The sequence below is a fragment of the Gekko japonicus genome, unplaced genomic scaffold (assembly GCF_001447785.1).
Source record: "Gekko japonicus isolate JY-2015 unplaced genomic scaffold, Gekko_japonicus_V1.1 scaffold2280, whole genome shotgun sequence".
NCBI lineage: Eukaryota > Metazoa > Chordata > Lepidosauria > Squamata > Gekkonidae > Gekko > Gekko japonicus.
Window position 1 is genome coordinate 70242 of NW_015172075.1, and position 25315 is coordinate 95556.

At 45.1% G+C, this 25315-nt stretch overlaps 1 protein-coding gene across 2 annotated transcripts in view; it reads right to left on the minus strand.

Moving 5' to 3' along the window:
* Positions 1-354: 354 nt before the first annotated feature.
* The window catches only part of PSEN2 (presenilin 2), a 29102-nt gene continuing 4141 nt past the window's right edge, over positions 355-25315 (minus strand). Inside the window, exons 2-11 of one of the 2 annotated variants that reach the window (XM_015420875.1) lie at positions 22214-22410; positions 21792-22024; positions 20480-20621; positions 16188-16255; positions 13581-13801; positions 11538-11636; positions 10521-10598; positions 8789-8908; positions 6372-6490; positions 3947-4173 (exon numbers count right to left, since the gene is read on the minus strand). In XM_015420875.1, coding sequence (XP_015276361.1) covers positions 4018-4173; positions 6372-6490; positions 8789-8908; positions 10521-10598; positions 11538-11636; positions 13581-13801; positions 16188-16255; positions 20480-20621; positions 21792-22024; positions 22214-22357 — 1380 coding nt within the window. In that variant the 5' untranslated portion in view covers positions 22358-22410 and the 3' untranslated portion in view covers positions 3947-4017. Of the gene's footprint in view, positions 4174-6371; positions 6491-8788; positions 8909-10520; positions 10599-11537; positions 11637-13580; positions 13802-16187; positions 16256-20479; positions 20622-21791; positions 22025-22213; positions 22411-25315 lie in introns of both variants that reach the window. The other variant, XM_015420876.1, reaches the window with a different exon arrangement.

Genomic DNA, 25315 nt, shown 5'->3' on the forward strand with positions numbered 1-25315 from the left:
ACTGAGTTGCATAGAAATACCTTCTAGTCTATGAGTGTACACTGGTGACCTGTGTATGCTGTACTCTTGGTCTTGATTTCCGCTGCATTTCCATCATCATCATGAGATCTACCCGGAAGTCCTTTTGCACAAGCCCCAATGGAGGAGGAGGAGGAAGAGGAAGAAGAGATTGGATTTATACCCTGCCCTTCACTTGGAGCCTCACAGCTGCTTACAATCTCCTTTCCCTTCCCCTCCCCAGAACAGACACCCTGTGAGGTAGGTGGGGCTGAGAAAGCTCTTTCGAGAACTGCTGTTTCCAGAACAGCTCTGACAGAACTATGGCTTGCCCAGGTGCAGGAGTGGGGAATCAAACCCGGTTCTCCCAGATTAAAGTCTGCGCACTTAACCACTACACCAAACTGGAGTTGTACTTCATAAACTGGAGTTATGTACTTCATAAACCGGAGTTATGTACTTCATAAACTGGAGTTATGTACTTCATAGAGTTGTACTTCATAAACTGGAGTTTTGTACTTCATAAACTGGAGTTACGTACTTCATGGAGTTGTACTTCCAAACTGGAGTTATGTACTTCATAAATGTTAATCCACACAATCTTTTGTGTGGATTAACATTTATGAAGTGCCATCTGGATTTTTCTACCATAAGCAGCAGAACATTTTGGTCTGGCCCAGCATTCCTTCTACAGAATAAACAAATATGGAATACTTTCAAGAACCACTTCATTCTTGATCCTGAAGCACTGAGAAACAGCTCTTTTAAATGAACAGATGCCTCCCTACCCATGTGGTTGTTAGATTATACAGGACCCATGACCCCCGGAATAGACTTCCAGGCTCTCCAGGACAACAGGTTGGCCACTGCATGACACAAGGTGCTGGACTAGGTAGACGCCTGGTTCAATCCAGCATATGTTTAAACCTTCCTGGAGTTGGAAAGGATTACTTGGGGAGGAAAACAGTGGAAGCGTCCACAACTGTCAGCATATTTAAACTTCATTAAAATATCTTTGAAAAAAACTAAAACCATGGTTTATGTTAGGTCAAAGTGCAAGGTGCCCTGACGTGGATAGCCCAGGCTAGCCTGATCTCATCAGATCTCAGGAGTTAAGCAGGGTTGGCTCTGGCTATTATTTGAATGGGAGACAGACCTCCAAAGAATAAAAGGCAAAGCAGGGCTGCGTAAAAGAAGCTGGAGAAAAATCTAGCGACAGTGAAGCTTTCCTTTCCAAGCCCGGTTACATTAATTTCATTGGGGCTTGCACAGATGGACTTTCCAGTAGATGGGTCCTCAAGAGAAGACAGAGGTTTGTTCCCTGATCTTGCTGTATCTGTTTATTAGACCCTTAATTTCAATTGGACAGGAGAACACAATTCTCAGAGGTTTTGGGAAGGAGATCGCTTCTCAGAACAGGAGCTAAGACAACAGATATCCATGGAGGCTGTCTAAATGAGAAACAAAGTATTTGCTGGCAAGAAGAGAGGAGGCATTTTGAGAGTCATTCTAACCTTGAAATATTTGGAGCATCAATTATTACTCACTTAGATTAATGTAGAGGTTCAGCTTTGAATCGGCTGTATACATTCGGACACAAACGATAATATTTCCAAAATAATTCACTTTTACATTAAATATTTACACAGTATTTCTAAGCCAGACATTTAAAAAACAACTTTGAACATTGCAAAAAATAGGAAAATCAAACCTAAGAATTTTTGGCTAAGAAGCATATAGCATTTATTTATGAAGCAGAGAGGAAATGGTTTATATAAGTTAGAAGAGTAAATCCAAAAGTAGAAAGCTATGTTTTAGAGGTCTTTTTTTCATTGTGCTATTTGAGGTTTAGCACAGAGACTGCATGTGCCACATCCTCCTAGAGTGAAGAAACCCAAACCTTTAGGGTCCTGATTTGGTTTTTAACCACAAATTCATGCTATGGCTAGCAGTAGGCTCAGGTGCTTACATTTTATCAATATTATAGCCACTCTCCAAAAAGCATGATCATTGTTTTGAATACTGAGAGGGAAAGAAAATATGCTGATGCAGCAAGTTCTATTACAGTTTCCCCTCATAACCAAAATGCATTTCTTCAGCCAATTTTGAGCAGAAGAGACATGCATACAATGACATGATCATCAGTGGAATCAAAAAGGAATTTGTGGCCTGACAAAATAAAACATTGTATGTGCTCGAAGACAACGTGTTTCCATTCTAAGACAGTACATTATAGTAAGTTAAGAAATTTCTTGTCAAGACTTAGTCCTACCTCTGTCTCCCAACAACAGTTGGGTAGACACCACCGCTCCATTTCCCACTCACTGGGAGTGAAAAGGAAAAGGTTCATACTCTCAGCCAGTCAGTGATCCTCTCTCTGTCATGAAGAACAGCAAGTCACACCTTCCTCCACACACATAAGGCTGGTGATCTAAGCCTTTTAATGCATTACTATCCACCAAATATGCAGTGTCATGATCAAGTCTATCCCCAGGCCACAAGAGATAATTAGGTCATAAAACAGCACCTCCAGTTCTCTCCAAAGTACTTTCAGATCATACATCATGTTATGCATGCGTACTTATGCACAGATTGCTTGCATATGTGTATACACACACCCCAGTTTTTCTGACCTGGGACATGGATCGCCCGCCAAATGAATACAAACCAAAGCAATATCATATATATTCTCATTATATTGCAGTGATCCAGATGGCTCTTGTCAAAGAGGGCATGCAAAGCAAAATGTGACATAGGTCTCCAGGGGACTCGTGGCCAGCTGCTAGGGATCCCCAACAGCTTCCATCCATCTCCTCTTACCAACCCACTCCAAACAGGGCAACACATGACGCCATGCGTGTGCCAGTTTCTGGACTCATTATCAGAGGAGAAAGGGAGCTGTGGGGCAATCCACCATTAACGACAGCTTTTCCTCTTTCCACGGGGCCCTCTGCTAAGAACTGAAAAATATGCTGCATGCCAGTGGGAGGCAACCTTGCTGGCCCAAATGCCCCCCGCCCCATTGTACTGTCTACTGGAAGATATTGGTACGATAGCAAACAAAGGGTGGGGAGACAGATGATATGAGGAATGTACTTGACGAGATGCACTGGGAATGAACCAACCCATAGCTGGTACTGCCAGCCCCTTGGCCAAAGAACCAGACGTGTGTGCCAAGCAAACTGGGTTGACATGCTGCTACTTGGCATGGGCGCTGGGGCCTATCACACTTTACTTCTTCTCTGTGATTCGCTTGCTCCCATAAGGTACATCAGGAAAGCAGCCGGTTGTGTCCTAAAGTGTGCAAGAAGCTCCCATGCAAGCTCGCTATGAGCCATTACACTAACCGCAGTTCACAGTCTTATTTCCTTCGGGGGGGGGGGGAGATTGCAGATCTCCAATACTATGCTCACAGAGATGCTATGAAAGAAAGCTTTTAAAAAAAATTGTAACATCTAGCCTGAGGAAGAGTTCTGGCAAAAGCGAAAGGCCGCACACACTCTTCTATCATTATACGTCATCTCAATAAAGGTATTATGTGGCCTGTGGCTTGTTTTTGGATTTTGGACCAGTACAGCTGCAAACAACTTTCAACCTTTTCATTCATGTCCCAAGATAAGCTCTCTGTGGGCATGCTGTCTGTATGCGACAAGAGATACTCTCATCAAAACCCAATCCTGTTCTGCTCTGACATCAGCTTAAAAAGGCCCAAGAACCTCAAGGTCTGCAATCCTGTGCAGAGTGACTTGGGAGAAAGCCATACTGAACTTAGAGGGTCTCAACTCTAAGTGAACAGCTCTAGCATCAAGGCCGCAGCGAGGACTTTCAGCACTGGCATTTGAAAGGCCTGGCTGTCAAGTTTCAGTGAGGCTCACAGATTTGCTTTTAAAAATTTCCTGAAAAAGTATATGGCACTAAGTGTAAAACTTGCAGGAATTTCATCCATTTAAGATTGTCCTGTTGCACAGCAAGATTTCCGAGGAGGATCCCTTCGGCATCTCTTCCTTCTCCCCTCCATTTTTAAATATACAACTGGTGAGACGCAAGTGTGTCCATGAAAGGTCGCACAAGGTTGTCTGTTGAGAAGTAGAAGATCAGGCCAAAAGTGATGGAGATAGGGAGAGCAGGTAATGCTTTCTTGAAGACAGCCAGCAATAAAAGAGTTAAGCACAAACCCTGCAAGGAAAAGGAAAATGGTCACAGCCTGGCTTCCTGCAGAGTGTTTCCTTACAAATAAAAGCAATGTATAAATACTAAATTGCACATACTGGATGCATAAGGCATTTAATCCCAGCCCGTTGGCTCAGATGAGCTGAATCTCAATTTGCTTTTCTAAGCACAATGCACCCCAGAAATACAAGCAAGCCAGGACAAAACCTTTTGTTATAAAAATGAAAATGTCCCAGAGAAAGGTCAACATGGACCCATGTACCTGTTCTAGAGCATTTACAGGTCAGACAAGATAACACCTCAAGTTCAGCCAGCCAATAATTAATACAACAAGCCTCTCCACAGCAGCCCTAGAGCAATAAACTATGTTCTCTAGACAAGGCTAGGTGGAAAAATGCCTGCTCCAAAACAGTGGCAGTAGGAAGAGCTGGATAACAAAAGGACATGGGGGTATGACAGGAGGAGGGTTGGCCAGGCCTCACCATTCCAGGTGTTTCTCTAGGGCATAGAATCATAGAGGTGGAAGGGATCTCCAGGGTCATCTAGTCCAACCCCATGCCCAATGCAGGAAATTCACAAATACCTCCCCCTCCACACCCCCAGTGACCACTGTTCCATGCCCCCAGAGGATGACAAAAACCCTCCAGGATCTCCAACCAAACTGGCCTGGAGAAAACTGCTTCCTGACCCCAAAGGGGTGATCAGCGTTTCCCTGGGCGTGTAAGGGAGGACCACAAGAACTAAGCACTGAGGCAACCCTTCCTGCCCTCCTTCTCATGGCCCATCAATCCTTGAGTTCTCCCTGCCTTCCAAACCTGCCAGCTTCCCTGTCTGCATCCTTCCTCCAGTCCTCTTTTGGAGATGTTATGGCTCAGTCACTTTGCTGTTCTGACATTTCCTTCAAGAAGCTTAGAGCAGTGAATTTGTCCCCTGCCCCTTCCCCTTTTATCCTCCCAAGAATCCTGTGAGGTAGGTGGGACCAAGAGGCTGTAACTGGCCCAAGGTCACCCAATGAGTTTCAGGGCTTACTGGGGACTGAACCCAGGTCACCCTTGTCCTGGGTTCCACACTCTGATCTGGGGTCCCTAGCCTTTTTGGTCCTGTGAGAAGTTTTTGAATTTTAAGTACTAAATGGTGCCATCATAATGTGGCTGCTGTGAGGAGCACAACCTTGAACACAGAAAAGCTCTCCTGGTTTGCTGAGGCCAGTCATGAAGTTCTGGAAGGTTCCAAGTCAAGCATTCTCCTCTGAGGGAGGCAGCTATTTTCAAACAGGTATAAAAACCAACCAAGTGAGATAAGGAGGCTGACACAAGTGCCGGTTTCAAGGCCAAAGAATCCAGGAGGAAGTTTGGCCTATGCATTCCACCTTGTTAGTGTGAGGGCCTGAGAGTGGGAGAAGGTTGATTAGGCCTTGTCTGGCTGCAGAGTATATGGTCTCATTATGGCAACTCACCTGATTAGCTGGGTGATCTAGTTAGCAACACGAGCAGTCAAACTACACCATTCACGATACATTTAACTGGTCAACTAGAATCATGCCAACACGGGCCATTGGCCATAAGGGAAAGATATTTCATTCTAGTTTTGCCTTTTGCCTGGGACACCTTGATTTTGGGTGGGCCATGCTAGCCAGAGCCCCTGTTTTGGACTTTGAAACTTTGTTGAACTCAAGTCTTGTCAGGTGACATCTGATCTAGAGAACCAATGCATGTAAATGTGCTTAGGTTAAATATTTATCTTTGTTATTTTATCCTCACTGTTCACTGCACATATACATTGTATTTTAATACATCTCATTAATTATACTATGTGGTGTTCTTGGGTTCGGGTTCAGTCTGAATCCAGTACTTTAACCCTTCGGCTTCAGTCTGAATCCAGTACTTTAACCCTTACTGGCTACAGCTACCAGAATAACTGTTTTCTGGAACTCAACTGGCAACCTCATAGGGCTGACTTCTTGATTTCAGACCCAGGAGAGACTTAGCCCCTTGGTTTCTGGCTGGCGGGTTAGTTAAGGGGACTGGTGGTAATGTTATACTGGGGCTGTGAGGCTTTGCGCCTCTGCACTGTGTGGTTTTCTTCTGGACCAACCTGTCACCCTTAAAGAACCAGTAAAAGCTTTTGACAAGCACTACTCTAATCATTACACCACTCTGGCAACATGTCAATGAGTAACATGTAAATTTTACAATTCTCCTTACTATGAGGATGGCTACGAAGCAAGCCAAAGTTGTATTCCAGTCACCGCTAGCAGTGGCCGCTGCTTTCCCCACAAGGACGCTGTAGAATATGAAGTCTCCGAGGCCTAACTTGACACCTCCTATTGAAAGACATTTAAAATCAACACGCATACACAAAACACTTTCCCCTTGCTTCTTGTCTGTCATGAGTTGTTTTTCAGTCCCTTCTTTTAAAATATATATATATATATATATATAAAAAATATATATATATCAGGGAAGATCCATACCAGATGAGGCAGGCAAAATTAACAAGAAAGCCATGCAGTGAGGAGTGTTGGAGGAACACGCTTATGTTGGAGGCAGGAGAGGCAAGTGGATATATAGTCCAAGGTCAATTCCACACTGGCTATTTGGTTTGGCTTTGCAGATGATTGGAAGCAGGTTTGCTCTTGCTTCCACACAGCACCTTGCAGCCCTTTTCCTGGCTTTTCTGTCATGTCTCCAAACCTTGTTTTAGTATGACCTTTTTGGAAAGACTGCAGCAAACTCAGGGGGGCTGCTGTGTGGACAGGAAATCCAGACCTTTCCCCAGTTCCACCCATGAATACATCATTTTCTCTGCCCTAGTTCCCTGCTGAAGCCATTCTCTACAAGGTGGGGGTGGGGGTGTTATTTTCCAAAAATCAATTAATTGACCAATCACTATATTTATGGTACACTGTAAGTCTCAATAAGAAAGGTGGATAAGACAAAAAAATCAAACCCCCTAAGAAACAAAGCAAAAGGGGGGGGGGGTATGAAGCAAAGAGCCAGGACTTGCTCAAAGCTACCTATAAGTGCATGGAACCAGGCCCCATTCCCACATTGAAATACACTGGTTTAACCAGACTATCCTGACAATAGAAAAACAGTAGCTTCATGCTGTGTGGGAGCTGGAGAGAAATACATTAAATAAGCAAAAGCACCTCTTTGATTGAAATACTCAGCCACAGGGGAATCACTCTGCGTGATTCACCGGTCTGGTCTTGCCTTCTTTCAATCAGCCCCCACAGGGAGCAGACTGCCCTGCCCCATCACAGCACTAGATGTGCTTGGTATCCATTTGCTCCCATTACCAAAAAGCAATACTATCATCTGTCCTCAGGACAGGCATGCCTATAACAGCTCCCTGAGGCAATTCCCTCAGACACACGAAGACTAATCTTCTGGGGTACAAAATGAAGAATGTGTCTAAATAAAATTCAGAAAAAGCATGCCTCAGTTTGGAGAAGTTTCCAAACTTCCATACAAACCAACAGGACAAGCCACTTAGCCATAGCCCCTCCCTCCAATATGCCAACAATAAGAAAAACAGGAGCTCAGGAGCCAGGTTAAAGCCCCCAATAGCCACGACAGATCACAGTCTGCACAAGCCAACAGCTTTATAGGCCTTGTCCTGTCCGCGCGAGCCAGTCAGAGGGAAGCTTCTCGGAGACCTGACCACAGACTACATTTCCCAGGAGCAACTAGTCTTAAAGATACAGCACAGTTTTTACTAAACTACAGAAAACACTGACAGGGTCAGCACAGGCCTTATGATGAATTCCATGTCATGAGAGTTCCTTCCATACTTCCCCCAGCAGCCCATTCCACATCAGTGAAGCTGCCACTGAGAAGGCACACGTTCTTGCCATAGACGACTGCACTGGCCAAACAGAGGGGCACAGCAAGCAGGGCAGCTCTAGTACGCAAGCTCATCCCAGGAGAGGCTGTCCTCCAGGTCACAAATGCTGTTACAGGTGCAAGTCAGAACACTGAAGTGGCAGATGGGAGGCGGGAGGCACCTCAAGGTCTGTGTGAGTACACAAAATGGGACACTGGCTCAGGAGGAAGCCATGTTGATAGGAGCCACCTTTTACAAGGGACTGCTATTGCATCGAGTCTGCACACCCCAACCAAAGACAGTGCAAATGAAATTTCAGGAACCTTGAGGTGGGGGGAATCAAATGTCCTGTGTTAGCATATCTGGCTAAGGAAGGGAAGGAATGGAATGGAGGCCAGAAGCAAACCAGAAGCCAAGAAACCATTTTGGAACAGATGGTGAAATTGACTCATACCACATGATAGGCACAGAGCTGCACTTTAACACTGACACTTGACTACCCAACTTGAATCAATAAGGCTCAGGGGTGATGTCTGCTTGTGGGGTGATGGCTTCTGACTAATGAGTGAAAGAGGAACAGCAGAGCTCAGTCTGTCTTGCACAACTACCATTCAATTCCATCGAGCTTGGACCAGTGACTGCATGTACCCAGCAAGAGGATCACTGCAAAGTGGCATGAACTTTAAAACTCACTCCCTTCAGGACATCAGAGAGTAAAGGGAGTATCTGCTTTAGACCACTGCTCGGTAAAATAGAACACCAGCTGCAAAAGGACACTAAAGGCTTCACTTACTTTCTTCCTCCTCTGTTTCTTCCAAGGAAGAAGTGACTGGATGGTTTGTCGCTGAATTTCTCATCTCTGGAATTACAGGCTCAGTGTATGAAGAACTGTCATGGTTCTCTTGCACATCAGCTGATTTCCCACACAAACAGATCATGTGGGATTGGGGCATCGGGGTGGTGAGAGGAAGACAAAAACCACTCAAGGTCATTCAGTATTTGCATCTTAATTTACTGTTTTAAAAAAATGAGAGCATTCTTCAGAGGACGAAATCTTCCTCAAACCCTCATCTCTTCTCTCTCTAGAGGAGCCATGCTTCAGTACCAATCCACCATTCCTTGGGCTGCATCCAGTGCAGATCTGATGCAATAACTCCTGCTCTGTCCTTCCTTAACCCCCCTTTCTCCCACAGTCCCCCCCCCCCGCCTAGTCAAAAGGTGCAATTCTTCCCCAAGGAAAGAGTATATGAAGCCTTCACTTTCTACCAAAACAGGCCTTGGTAGAATTTTCAGAATGTTTTCTCCTACACGTATCCTATAAAGAAAAGAATTTATGAGCAGAGTGTTGCTAATGGGTACAGGTATTCCAAAGCTGTTTCCAGGAGTAACAGTATCTTGGATTATACTGGGTGCGGTCAGACGGCATGCTTGGAGCAGTTTAAATTGCTCTGGCCCCAATGCGGTTTTTTTTTAACCTGGAGAATTGCGATCACACCACCTCCTTGCTCCGGATCGCTGCGCAGCCACATCGCTCCCTGCCGTCCACACGCAGGAGTGTGCGCCGGTGTTGTTTTTTTCTCTGTCTCAGTTTGGGCATGCGCACAAGCAGCCATCTGTAGAACTAAAATTTCCGTGTGTGCACAGAACAGCAATTTCCACTCCAACCTGACTGCTGTAACACTTCCCTTTAAACGTTTACCCCGAAAATGGCCTCCGTGAGATCCCGAACTGGTCTAAACACTAAAACTAGGCACCCTTTAAACATAGCCTATGCGCACATCGCCAATGCTTTTAAAAAAATGGCAGGCGAAAAGCGGAAGCCTTGGGCAGCTTTCGAGCGGGGAGGCGGTTTAAACCGGAAGTGGCTCGACATTGCAGGAGCGATCAGATGTCAGAAAAGTGCGGCTGGAACCGGAGAATCAGGAAAACACTACTTGGGGACCTGGTATCAAAACACTCCGGGTTAAAGCGGTTTTGTGCCGGAAAGCGACGGCTGGGGATGGGAGGCAGATGTTGACTGTGTGATCGCGCAGATGAAATCCGTTTCAGAGGCAAGCCGAAAGCGGACTAAACGGCCCGTCTGAACTGTCTCAATTATGTTGTGTTTTTATTGTCTCTATTATGCTGTGTTTTTAGTGCTGTACTTCTGATTTTGTGGGCTGTATGTCTGATACTCATCTTAGTGCACTGGTTTTTAGCTGTAAACTGCCTTGAGTCTCAGTAAGAAAGCTGGACGATCAACGAAGTAAATAAATATATAGATTGACTTTTCAGTGACAAGACAGCTGGGGAGGGAGAGGGAAGAACTCTTTCTCTCTGTTGTTCTGCTCCTGAAAAAACAGCCCCAGGACAGAACCAAATCTAACACATCGTTTGAGCAGAGCTCAGCATGCCTTGCACAACTCCTGTTAATTTTAACGCACAGGAAGACTTGCCTCCCTGCACATGTGAACAGCTTCCACCCAGCAAGAGGATCGCTGCAGAAGGCCATGCAGTTCAGAACACTTTCAAGGAGCACAGGTTACCTGGGTCCCATGTTTGCTGAGTAGACCCTCTATGTGCCAGATCTGGTTTTGCCATGCCTACCGTCCACATCATAGCAGCTGTGGAGGAAAATTGACTCTAATCAGTGACTTGAACAACTAGGATACAGAAACTGTTCAAAGTTTATAGACAGCATTCTCATACAGCCTCACTACCATTTTTTTGGCTTTCTAAACAGTAGGAAAAAATGACCATCACAAATATCTGTGTACGCTCAAGAGATGTGCTTTTGTATTTTACATAAGAGAAAAGACCCATCAGAATATCTGCCCAATCCATCAGTTATCAAAGTTCTCTAAGACAAAGCCTCCATAATTTTGATATACCAAAGCTACATTTTTCATTCTGTAACCTGCCCTCCCCAGCAAACACACACATGCTCATGCATCTGTTTTCTGTAGAATCCATTTTGTTTGTTTATGGAGGGTTGTAAAGAGGTCCTGTGATTTATTGTGTGCGTGCCCGTGGGCATACACAGAAATGAAGACAGACAGGGTGGGTAGATTATCCCCTACACATTCTGAAAATTAGTACCAAGCAGCTCTTTGGAGACAAAAGGAATGGGCTTTTGAAGAGTATCTTCTCTGGGGGTTTTTTCTTTCATTAAAATTGAAACTTCCCATTTAGGCTTTCTTATTAACAAAGACGTTATCTTTAGAGGGGGGAAAGCACACAAACCAACTTGCAGCAAGAAGAGCAGATGCTTCCACAGCCCCATTAGTGCTACCCAAGGCTTGGGAGGCTCACTGCTCTGGAGATTTAATCTATATATTATTTAAAGGTGAGGCTTTCAGAAAGCTGAATTCTGTGCCAAACCCCACATTTTGAGTTTGTAGGTGCAGCTGTAGGAATACTTTTGTCAGGAAAAGTGTACCATTTTGACATCCCATTTTTCTGATGTTGTACTGCTGTATCAGACTGATAATGTACCACTAGTTCCTCTATTAGGGTGTGGGGATAGAACACACTCACACAGAGGAACTTCCTGTTCTACTCACAGGAATAAATAAGTGCAGGAAATATTGGCTCATTCCTCTCTTGTGCTGTTTCCACCAACATCCTAAGTGGTCCTTTTGGACACAGAACAGCCATTAAGTCTGGGAAGAAATAAAAAGAAAAGGTGATCAGTCAGAAGCATTTCACATTCTTTCTGTACCATCTTCTAGTAGGCTGTCCTTCCCAGAAAGTTTCAAAAAGGTATCTACAAGTAACACATTTTATAAAAATCCGTGTTAACATAGGGGACTTCTTGCCTACTTTGGTGAGCTGTTGCTCATTGATCAGCTAGGCAGCTAGCTAAGTAGAAGATTTAAAGCCAGGCCTGTCATTAGGTAGAACAAGACAATCCACTCAGGGCCCTGACCTGGATAGCCCAGGCAAGCCCAATCTCATCATATGGCAGAAGCTAAGCAGGGCCGACTCTGGCAAGTACTTGGACCGGTGATCTCCAAAAAATCCCAGGGCCTGGATGCAAAGGCAGGCAATATCAAGCCGCCTCTTTGAAATGTCCTAGCCCCACTAGGGATCGTCAGAAGTCACACAGGCACATACCAACAGACACACATTTTTTTTGTTTTTAAAAGACAACCCACTCAGGCAACAGATTTGGCTTCGGAGGCCCGATTTCTGCCGCCGCAGAATTGGGCCCCGGGGAGAACTCCGCCCCCCGAAGCGCAGTGTGGCTGCGTCTGGTGACGCAACGTCAATCACGTTGGGGGCGTGGCCCCGATCGTCGGAGTGAAAACTCTATGGTTTTCCCTCCGACGATCGGGCCCACGCCTTCAACGTGATCGACGTCGCGTGTCACTTCTGGTGATGTGGTGGTGGCGTGCGCACACATCAAAGAACGGCTCCCGGAGCCCGGCGAGGCTCCCCCGCCGGTAAGAAAATTTGACTTGGCAACCCTAGATTTGGATTCATTTAAAACAGAGAGAGAGAGAGAGAGAGAGAGAGAGAGAGAGCGCGAGCGCAAACGTCAGCTTTTATATTTTCACCCTGCTGCAGTTCCCTGCCCCCCAGACATGCCAACTGTTGAAAATGTGTGTGTGTTGCAAGGTCTAATTCAGTCATTATAGGGTTAATCTGTTTTACCTTGTGTGCTATTGTTTAGCCTGGCATGGAGCCAATGCAAACAAAGCTCGCAAAACTGAAGCCTGTTCAGTAACATTGATTGGTTAATGTATTCAGGTGATTTCCTTCTAGAGGTCAAGAAGAAGAAGAATCTCCATCACAGTTGTTGCTGTGAGACCGTGTGGTCAGTCTGTAAAGCTGTAGAGACACAGCCTCAGTGTAGCTTTTCCCTGTGTATCCTTCCTCTAGAAATAAAGATTTTTACACAAAAGGAAATGCCTCCTCTCCGGTGAAGCAAAGATCCATTGCTAACTCTGAATATCTAAGTTTTTTAGCCAATTTTTCCAACACCAACTGTGAGGGAAGAGGAGCAATAGATGACTTGCATCAATTACACAAAATACATGCCCCTCTTAAAAGATGTACCTAGTTTTGAGGGAAGAAGACAGGAGGGAGAGCAAGGGCACCTATTAAGGAAGGTCACTGTGGATAGGTTACCAACTATGGGTTGGGAAATTCCTGGACTTTGGGGATGAAGCCTGGGGAAGGCATGACTGGAGGGAGGGACAGGCCTCAGCAGGATATAATGCCACAGAGTTCACCCTCGAATGTAGCCATTTCCCCCCCCCCCCCAGGGGAACTGATCTCCGTAGTCCGGAGATCGGTTGTAATTCTGGGAGATCTCCAGGTCCCACCTTGAGGCTGGCAACTCTAATTGTGGATAACCCTGGTGCAAGAGAGCTCCCATCCTCCTCCCCAAAACATCCTGAAATCGGAAACGGACTCTTAATGTGGAAAAAAAACAGTAATTCTTTCTCAGACGTACACAGATGCAAACAGACTATGTGTAATATTGTTGGTGCAAACATGCATTTAGACTGGCTCTGGGTCCCTTCTCTGTCTTCGCTAAAGAGATGCCCTGAGAAGGATGAGGAGAAATCACCCCTAGAGCTTTTCAGCTGCCGACATACCATAAACAGAGATGGCTCCTAGAATGACCCAGGCTGACCATTCTGGCAGGTATTTAATGAAGACCAAAGCCATCAAGGCACTGATCATGATGAGATAGGCTTGCTGGAGCTGCAAGGGCCCCTTCCAGTGGATGCAAATCATCCCCACAGCTCCAAAATTCCAAATGATGAAGAACAGGGTAGGGTAATCCATAGCCACATTATAGGTCTTTAGCACTTCACTATGGAACACAAATAGAAAAAGAGGATTAGCCAAGAAGCACCTGAAGAAGTAGCCACCAGCCAGCAAAACAGCAGCAGCCAATGATGTAAAGAGAAATGCACAAGGATACAGCATAAAAGCAGGGCTATTTTTGGGCAGGAACGCACAGGAACGGAGTTCCGGCTGGCTTCAGAGCTGGCCACGCCCACTACAGCCAAAACCTCTGCATGTGTGGCTACAGAGGGAAGGCCTGGAGAGCAACACCCCCCCCGGCAACTCTGAGGCGGGGGGGTCAGGGGGGCTGGAAGGATTGGGGAGGTATTTAAATGCCTCCCCGTGCCTTCCCCGGTGTGTCCAGGGCCGGCTTGCCCAGGCTTCCCGCAGCCGCAGGGCACCTGAGGAAGCCAAGGGAAGGCAGTTTAAACTGCCTTCTCTTCCCCGCAGCCACAGGGCACCCGGGCAAGCCAAGGGAAGGCACCTATTATGCTAATGAGTTTCTGCTGTTGGGTGTGGCCTATTATGCTAATGAGTTCCTGCTGGGCTTTTTCTACAAAAAAAGCCCTGCATAAAAGTAGAAATAATACTAGCTGTGTGTACTAACTGAACGCACATACAGATACAGACTACACTTGATTTTTCTTTATATTCACACTGAGTAATGGTCATGTTACATTCAACACATGGACAGCTGAATGTGCGAATTAAGGACCACATTTATCCAGGTACTGACCTCCAGTTTCATTTACAAAGCAAATGCACACTGGCTCTTTCTTACAAACAGGTGTACACATATGCATGTAGGCTATATGTGCGTTCACTGGAACATGGCTACTATGCTGTAAGTGGGAAGCCGTCTTCAGGGACAGCCCCACGGCCACATAAGTCACCCTTTTCTTACCTGTGAGGGGAGATTACCAGGCTCCCCTAGACGCAATAAAGATACATTGAAAAATTAAGGTGGAGGGAGGTTAGAAAGAAGCTTACGCCTGACCTCTCCTCCTCACTCTTCACTGGCTGCTAAAGGTACTTTTAGACAGACAAGCTATTCCCCGTTTTCTAGAGCCAAAAGCCGCTTTTAAATCAGTTTTTTTCACAGATATGTGTTCAGAATGGCTAGCCGCCTGCTAAAAACAAGTGCATTAAGGACCTTGCAATTTTATGGACATGACACAAAGCTTGCCATAGAAACATGTGCAAAAACACACTTGAATCGAGCTGTTCTACTGCATACCAACACGGCTGCCCTCTGAAACCAAACACACACTGAGTGTGCGATCCTAAACAGACAAAAATTCTGGAGTGTAAAGCACCTTTCAGAAGCTCCAGTACACCTCCCTAGCACAATACGAGAGATAAAATTCCTCATACCCCACAAACTCTCCACCTGTACCTCATTATACCGTTGTAGCACCTCCACTGAAAAAATATGTTTATTTGATATGAAAGCTCTTTCTACAGTATTTCATCAGTGGTGGATATTTCACACAACGCAAATCTTCACCGCTTGATTCTGCTGCCATTGAATGATAAGAATGCATGTGTGAACAACCCTAGATTTCATGCACGGGCAATAGTTCCTGTAGAGATCGGGGGTCATGTGGCACTTGCCCTGATTCATCACTAGCAGATTGATAACTAGAGGGTATATGAAGCTGCAATGGTCTACCTAGCCCAGCAGGGTCTATTCTGACTGGCAGTCGTGCTCCATGATCTGAGTTAGAGAAAACTATATATGGGGAAGGACCATGGCTTGTAGAACATCTGCTTCACACGCAGAAGGTTCCAGGCTCAATCTGTGGCATCTCCAGTAAAAAGGACCAGGTAGAAGGTAATGTGGAAGACCTCTACCCATGACCCTGGAGACCTCCGGCTGATCAGAGCAGACAATACTGAGCTTAACAGATCATGCAGTTGGTTCAGCAAAAGTCAGCTTCATATATTCATTTCCCAGCCCTGCCACTTGAGAGCCTTTTTAAGCTGGTAATGCCAAGGCATCGAATCCCAGTCACAGCTTTATGGAAAATCCTGATTACCAGACAGGAAAATGGAGCAAAGCTGACATATCTATGATCACATATAAATATAACTGGTTTATAAAGTCCATTCAATTGCTTGGGTTAGTTACCCAATGTATTAATACAATGTTAAAATTTTGTATGAATAATTATTAATGCAAGGAAGATAATGATAATTTATAAAATTAAGAGAGAGCAAGAAGATGACATATGTATGCTCCCTTTCCATCTAAATGCTCCATTGTTCGTGCCAGGTGCAAGAGTGACTACTGATCTACACCTCAGCTAAGCCAAGGGGCAAAAGCTTAAGGAAAATCATGATTAGAAAGTCTGAGAATTCCTTGAATAAAGCATTGTTAAAACAGGTAAGCACCAGTGGTCCTCACTTACCCAAGATAGATGTACGTGAACAAGAAGAGCAGCATCAGAGACGAGAGAATCAGCCAGCCATGAATGAACTGCTCAATGGAAGGATATTCTTGGTAAGACCATTTATTTATTGTATTTAGGTTTCTTATTAGCCTTGTTTCCCATAAAACATGGCCCCAAACATTTAAAATATAACAAAGCCACATAAATCAATAATAGTCACAAATCAGTAAATTAAACAGCAGAATAAAATAGTACCATAAAAGGTACAATGGGCAGTTTTGATAGGATACTTTCTTTAAAAATGCCCTAAGTCCATTTCAGCACAGGCCAACTAAAACAAGACAGAAAGAACAATTAGTACAAAGCCTATACAGCGAGAAGTAGTTACCTGGCACCTAGAACGGAAAATGCTAGTTTTGGCTTGTTGCCCAGAAATCAGCTGGCAGCCAGTACAGTTCTTTTAAAACTAGCATTATCTGTCCTATATAGTTTATGCCTGTCAGTAATCTTGCTGCTACATTCTGTACCATTTGAAATTCCAGGGCAGGCTAGGAAGACTGCTCCCACTAGTAACCTAGTGTAGATCTGATCAGAGTACGGAAAAATGTGGTCAAACCTGGGACACCATCCAAAGTTGGTAAATTGTGCTACAGGTAGATCACAGAGATCTGAGCCATCCTCTGTAGTCAAAGATCAAACAGCATACAGGAGTATGATCCCACCAAAATCAGATTGATAAACTGAAGCACGATCCGGACAAGGCTGGGGTGTTCAGTGGTTGAGCTATTGGGGGATTAGGAATCAGTCTTCATTCAGCTCATTACTGTTTCCTAGTATTCATTCAGGACATCTACAGACCTGCAGAGTTGAATGTCATCAGCATATAGGTGTTACCTCACTCCAAACCCCTGGAGGACCTCTCTCAGCAGCTTCATGTGGATGCTGAAAAGCACTGGGGACAGAACTACAGGGCCTCCAAACATCCACCTTCTCTCACTGATCAGCTAGATGGGAACAGACTTGCTTGAGTGTGGTGTCTTCCCCTTAAGGCCATCTCAACCATCCAATCCAGAAGGATACCATGGTCAATAGTATCAAAAGCCAATGCAAAATCCAGAAGAACCAGACATTTACTCCTTTGGTAGTCCTGACTGGTGACCTTTACAATTTTAATTCCAAAATGAGATTAAAACAGGTTTAGGTAATCCATCCAAGAATTGCCTGGCATTAAATGACCACCATTTGCTCAAGCACCTTGCTCAAAAATGGACATTGGCTACTGATTTATAGTTAATTTGGATTTAGCAGTGGCGGCTTCAGGAGGGATTTCACAACCGGCTTTTTCAAGCTGACGGACATTACTGTCTCCACTTAAAAACATCAAGGAAGGTGTTCCTTGGTTTGTTCTCCCTTGCCTTTCTAAAGTAAGGGGCTGCTTGAACAGAGCTACAGAGAATGCCGCAGATCATTAATCTGCTATGGTTTCAGGCTTTATGAGTATGCTACTCGGTGCTTTAGTTCCTTGTCTTTCCAAGACCTGCCATCTGGCTTCAAAGGTTGTCATGGCTAGAGCACTGAATAAAAAGGAAGCTACACAACATCAACCAAGAATCATGGAAAAGTGTGTTCTGGGAGACAGGATGGGCAGGGAACAGAAGAAGAAACAGTCTGGACAAAAACTGGTTGGCAAATTTATGGGTGATTGCAGCAAGGCTCCGGAGTACTAGAATCAGAATTCATAACACAGATGAATAAATTTAGAGTCCAGGGGCATCCTTAAGACCAACAAACGTTTATGCAAGGTATGAGCTTTCATGTGCATGCACACAGATGTCCATCTCCCTGACCTAAAACCACATCAGATTGCCATAAGCAGCACATGCAAACAATTATAAAATCTTAACGGCACAAATGACAACCATCTTGTTTTATTCTCAGCAACCCCATTACATTTCCCTAGTGATGCGGCTTAATATTTTTGTTCAGAAAACAGTAAATAGCTTTGCATAAATCGGTGGCAGCATCAGATCGGTTTGTTTTTGACCTTCTTATGCTCCTCTTCAGACTTCTCCCCGCGTGGCCCTTCAGATATATCTTTTAATTCCCTAATCCTACAGTTTTACTTCCCTCTTCCTACAGCTGAGACACGTTTCTTCCCTTCTCTCTCAGGCCCTGCCCTCACTGATTCAATATTTTCTTGGCCAGAACATCAGCAGCTAACTTAATTGCTAGTGCCTTATTAGACTATCATTTAGTCTGACCCTATTCATGTTTACTTGGAACTGATTCCCACAAATGTCAATGGGTCTTGCACCTGAGTAAACATACACAGTACTCAAGCTTCACAGTGCAAGGTGTAAGCAAAGTTATACCTTTCTAAACCCACTGACTTCAATGAACTTAGAAGGGTGTAACTCTGTTTTGGATTGCACTGTTAATGTTATTACTCAACTATATAGCCCTCACTAGGTTACAGTTTACGCCAAAGCTTATCTAAGGCCTGCATTTCGTCATACAAAGAAAAAATGTTATCACTGAGCACTGCTTCCAACTCCTTGATCTTAGGATATCTCCCCTATCTTCCATTCCTTAGAACATTCCCTGGAGGTCATACAAATTCAGCAATTCACCAGCAATAACAAAATCTCATGATCTTCCACCTAAAATCAAATTTGCCACAGGGGAGGGGGGTGGGGTTTAGCAGTCAGTCTGAGAGCCACAAACTCTACAACTTCTTCATGGTATTAATCAGAAACTGCCAATTTTTATCTGTAAGGAATCAAAAACGTTGACACCCCCAGTTAGACAAAGCCCACCAGCCATGCAGCAGGGTTCTGGTTTTGCAGTCTGAGATGGACAGTGTGATATCAAGGCTCAGCACCACCCCGCCATATAAGGGTAATGAGTTGTGTGCAGCTCAACAGATCACTAAATTGTGTCAGCTTAAGAACAACAATTTCATGCCTCAGACTAATAAAATCTCTTGACCTATTTTGGAATGAAGAAAAATTTGTTTTGTCAGCATGTTCACTTCCATTTGAGAAGGGAGGCAGGGGAACCCTTACAGAATTTTGTATCAGGGCAATCCCATTGAAACAACTTTCTTATCAAACCAAATTTGGATTATTTAAAGGGCTGAGAAAACCCACAAAAAATTAGATCTAGAAAGGTGTACTTTATTCTGCACCCATCCTGAATGTTGACTTTAACTGCTTTCAACAACACTCCTTTTGTCCTCTGCTCCTTGCCACTGCAGACTACACAAAAGAAGATTCAGAGCTGGCATTTGCCCTTTGTGCCTCCAAATCACAAGGTTATCGTTCCTCCCATTTCTAAAACACCAGGAAGCCATTTCCAAGTTGGGTACTATACGACTAGCATGCCACATGAATACAAATTCAGTGCAACTTTGTCATTCAGAGCTGGAGCCAAAAGGAAAATAGGACAGAACAATGGCATTTTGAGACAAAAGACCTGGTCTGAGGAAGAAAATTTGGTTCAACAATCAGCACACACTGATTTGGAACCTAAGCACAGAAGTTACATAACAATATTACAATAGAATTTTGGAAGTAGCACAAATAAAGGGCTCGCTGAAAGGACTCTCAACACATTTAGTACAAACGTATCTTTTCTACCCAGGGCAAGCTTTGAAAAAACACAGAATTTCAACTTAAGCTGGGGGAAAAGTTGTTGTGGAAAGTATCTACTGACCAGCGCTCATGACTTCGCCTCCCCCCCCCCCACGCCGCTGGTCCACCCAATCCCCCCTGTAACTAATGGTAAGTAATCTGTAAATTACGTCCATTCAGTTTAACAGCCTCCTGGCAAAGTCTGAGCTTGAGCCTGTGTGCTGCCCTCCTGTTGGCAGGATTCCATGGCAGCATGAAGAGAACTTGTATGCTTTCTCCTCATTTTGGAGGGTTCTGTCCCTCTTGACACAGTAAAGGTCAGCTTTCTTCCTGCACAACATTCCCCTCTTTCTTGGGCCTGCCCCCATCATGCTGCTTGCATTACCTTCTTGAGTATTATAGGATATAATGCACAGGCCATATGAAGCATGATGCAAGAAGCAAGGCAGGTGGATGAGCCAGCATTTGATTTTCAGATATGTATTCATGTGCATATGGCAGCCTGCAAGTACCCGTTACGACTGCTAATACTTGTCTTTACCTTTAATGCATGACAGAACCCTATAGCACACACCATGTACATCTCTTACTTTAAGAAAACCAGTTAAAAGACCGAGGCCAATTAATTAAAAACATTCATCAGCTGAGAGGTCTACTCAATCTATTCACCATTCTTACCTTGTAGCACCGGTATTTATACAACAAAACCAAGAAGATTGTCATCACTACTATCACACTAATCATGATGATGGTGTTCAACACAGAGTTCAAGAGACGTTGGCCTACGTAGGGTGTGTCTTCGGTAAATGGGGTATAAATCCTGGAAGAGAGCCACAACGCCTCTGTTAAAGGTGGGTTGCACTAACACACTTGTCATCAAGAGAAATTTTGCCCATTAAATCATGGGACAAAGCAGCAATTATACAGAACCCAACACCCCAGGCCAAAACAGAAAGGTAATAGTAATACTCTGGCATCAGACCCTTCAGATACCATTAAAACACAGCAGACTGCCAATTCAGTTAGTTGTTATTACATTTTTACCACTAGAAAGGGGTGTGAGAGGCATCTGCATTTGCTGCTTCAGGGCCACAACCACCTATGTGTGCATCTTCCTTTGACCTTTAGTATGGGATACCCGAGGAGGTGACTTCTCACTCCTTCCCCACACACACACACATACCACAAACCCACCTCTGTGATGCTACCCTCCTACTCTACCCATGTCTCCATTTTATCAGGGCTACACTAATCACCAACTCGTGTTACCTCTAACTCACCATTATAATAATGCAAACAGTGGAGGTAATAGCGTATAGACAGTTGCTGGATACCTGAAACTCTCAGACAAATTTACTATTTGCCCATAGCATGGAAAGCCCTGCAGCAATGTCACTTTGTTAAAGATGCTACACATTCACTGAAAGGGTTTCACTGACACGTTCAAAATGGAAGTACTAGAAGCTGAGCTTCAGCCATAACAATAAAGTGGTATACTCCATGATCCATCACTGTCTGCAAGCCACTCTCAGTTATCTCACAAGCTGTGCACCTCATTAAGAAGTATGACTGAGAAGTCTTTATTGAGTGCTTTGTTCAGGACACTCTCTCATCCTCACACCCTTCATAACTGAAGCCGTAATATCTTATTTATTTATCTTGTACCCCGCCCTCCCCGCCGAAGCAGGCTCAGGGCGGCTTACATAAAGTTACAGGAGATAAAACAAAACAATATAAATAGCAGAATAAAACACAGCATAAAAGCACATAACACACATGCATCCATCCACCTAAACAGCTCCATATTTTGTCAATTTCATTTGCTAATATCCAGCTCCTTCAAGATCCCAGCTCAAAATTTCCCCTCACTTTTCCCAAGTGCACAGCATCAACTGCAAGAAGCATTTTTGTACAGGGGACTACAGCCCTAAGATACAGAACACCACCTGTCTGATTTTTAGCACGCTAATGTTAGTCAAGGACTACTTACAGCTGTCCACCCTTTTCAGTATAGAAACGCACTGACTTTATGGTCGCAACAACGACAACCATGCAGAGTGTGACGGGGACAAACAGCATGATCACATGTTTTGCTCCATATTTTAAGGTCAGCTCTTCCTCTTCATTATCTGGGGCAATGGGTTCTGCCGGAGCTCTTTCTGAGTCAGACATGTTGCCATCTGCAGGTTTGTTGGAGCTGTGACTGCTGCCAACGTGCCGTTTCTGCAAGGAGAATACACAGTAGGGATTAGTTAGCTGTCAGCTTCCAGGCCAAATCCACCCACCCAAGGGGTGCTCCCCAGCCCATGTTTCTACTCTTCCATGGGAGTAATTAAAGAATATCTACATAGGAGGATCTCCCCGCACAGAGAACTGGATCAGCATTTTCTTCCAGAAGCAGAGCGGACCTACCCTGTGTGTGTGCGTTTCAGCCGTTTCAGGTGCTTGCACACCATCGTGGTAAGAAGGTACAAGGGGGCTCTCAGCTGACATCAGGGACGTCCTCTCATTGCAGGTCTCCTCCTCACTGTCAGAGTTGTTCATGAAGGTGATCATGCTCCCTCCCTCACAGAAAAGCTTGTGAGGCTACATCAAAGACTCACAAACACCTTAAAACAGCAAGTGAGGTAAGGGGAGAAAAGAAAAGTAAGAAACAGTTAGACACAGCTAAAACTAACCAGGGGTCGTTTCGTAGAAAAAGAGCTAGGGGAACTCATTAGCATAACTCATTAGCATATGCCACACCCCCTGACATCACCGGAAGTGTGTCATAAGGCCATACCCCCTGACATCACCGGAAGTGCGTCATAAGGCCACATACCCTGCCCCCAACGGTCCCGGCCGCCGCCACCGGCCTTGCAGCTCCACTGCCAAGCCCCATGAGGGGCCGGGCGGTGGACCTGCAAGGCCGGCGGGAGTGCAAGGAAGCCCCGCGAAGGCCCTCCCTGGCCCCAGGCAGGCAGAGGTGGGGAGAGGCAGGGAGGAAGCAACTTACCCTCCCTCTTCTCCTGCCTCCTCCTGGCTGAATGAGGGCCGGAAGCGGGGCGGCCAGAAGCAGGCGGCGGGGCTTCCTCATGTGCCCCCCCTGTCCCTCACACGGGGGGCCTGTCATCCCCGCAATCCCACCGAAATGACCTCTGGAACTAACTATACTAAACCTGGTTTCCAGTCATCATAGGCCACCGAGACACTACAACCAGCAGTATTTGCATCTCGAATGTTGCTCTGGAACTGTATCGAGAGCAAGATTTAACCCAATACAGCTTCAGAAGTTAGCACACTCTGTAGCAAAACATGAGATTTATTTGGTTCGTCAAGCACTGGCAGGCATATGAGTTATCACACAATGGGGACCCAGAGGGCAGCAGAACAGACCCCGTCAGAGCTCTCCATGGAACCCTGAGATGGCCTGCCACCTGCTGTGGGACCCTCTGTGTGCTCCACATCCCTGGGTTAGATGCTGAACCATTCATGAGGCACTCTTGCAAGAACTAATGAGGAGCCATTTAGAAGTTGTAAAGCACTCGCCTGGATTCAAGGCCTGATTGCCAACCAAACAGTGCTGAATGAGTGCAAACAGCTGTGGCATTTTCACTTGGCACTGGATGAAGCCTGACCAGCAGCACCATAAGATAGCAGGAAGGTGTACAAAAAAGAAAGAAGCAGTAGCTGCTTGTGCAACATCCTTTCCAGGCCCAGCCCCTGGTGTGTGTGTTCCTGGCTTTCCATACCTGACCCAGCACCAGTGGTAACCTGAACAAATGTTTGAGAGATCTCTTGAACTCTAACAACCCTTGGCTGGTCAGATTGCCTTACTCTATTTAAGCCTTTGCTATTGAGCACTCTAGCCCACCTCTCTATCTACTAGTCCCACCATTTACAACTCACAGAGACGTTGCCTGAACAAAGCCAGTCTGGATCAAAAAGGGGAAATGAGTAACAATCATGTAAACCAGTAAAGAGGAGATGGCTCACCCACCCCCAGAGCCTGGTGCCCAGAGTACAGTGTACAAGGCAAGCATGGGACCACCATCATCAGTACCTCTGCACCTTCAACTTTTCTGCTATAACCATTTTCAGATGCCTCAATTCCTCCCTGGTGTCTATTTTCCCCCACCTGCCCCCCACTTTTGCTTCAATGGCTACACCTAATGAGTGACTTCTCAAGTGTGATCTTGTGAAGGGTCACTTCTAAGAAGCCATGCATGCACTAGAGATTATGTCCTAGGATTGTGTTTTTAGATAGAAGCAGCAGCATAGAAATAAGATGCTTCATACTTTAAGTATAAGAAAAAGCAGTGCATCAGAGGGCTGAACCAGATTGTTGGCTGTTTTTCTCGAAAAGAGGGGTCATGCTGCAAGCATAGCATAGAAGGGATTTGTGTCTCATGTAATACGTGTCATACAACAAAGAAATAATAGAACTATCAGTTATAGCAGTTCGAAAGCAAGAAATTGCAAGTAGATAAATAGGTACCACTTCGGTGGGAAGGTAACAGCGTTCCATGCGCCTTGGTGTTTAGTCATGCCGGCCACATGACCACGGAAACGTCTTCGGACAGCGCTGGCTCTTCGGCTTTGAAACGGAGATGAGCACCGCAACCCTAGAGTCGGATTCGACTGGCTTTCGAGCAAGGGAACCTTTACCTTTTTTTACATTTATAACGCTGGTTTTCGGGATGACAGTACAGCAAGCTGTTTGTGTGTGCGAGTGAAGGGGTGTAAAATCAGGCTCAGGACAAATATGCTTTCATGAAAGGAGTCCTTTTAAAGGACACTAAATCATAGCCATGTTAGCTGCCTCTTATTTCCCCAAGGAGGGCTTCAGGGCAATCACCTGCAGAGCAGAACGTATGAGGAAGAAAGTCACGCAAAACCAAGTTGTGCAGCTTTGAAAATTGGAGGGTCATATTCCATGTTCTGCACGGAGAGACAGTCAGAAACTCTGTTTAGGCTCCCACTCAAGTGGCTTGAGCCACTCACTGCCCCATGTACACCCCTCCACATTAGGATTATTGCAAAAGATCTTGGCAGCAATGGAGGCGGAGGACAATGATTGCTTGTGTAAGGTTTGGAGGGGATAAGAGAGTAGCCATGCTGTGTACTCGGTTGCTACAAATGGACCAGATGTGACCAGATGTATCAGTATATACCAGTGGTGGTGAACCTATAGCACGGGTGCCAGAGGTGGCACTCAGAGCCCTCTCTGTGGGCACGCGTGCCATCGTCCCAGCCAGGCCCAGACCATCACTAAAGTGTAGAATTCTCTGCCAAATAATTTTAAGTAAATGAAAACATTTGGGATTGCTTTCCTTACTGTGTTTGGATCACCTTAAGTTAATATACGAGTTGTTTTTTCTAAAGTAAAACCTCAGTATTCAGGTTAAATTGCCGTGTTGGCACTTTGCGATAAACAAGTGGGCTTTGGGTCGCAGTTAGGGCACTCGGTCTCTAAAAAGTTCACCATCACTGGTATATACAATCCTCTAAAAGAAAAGAAAGTTCAATGCCTAC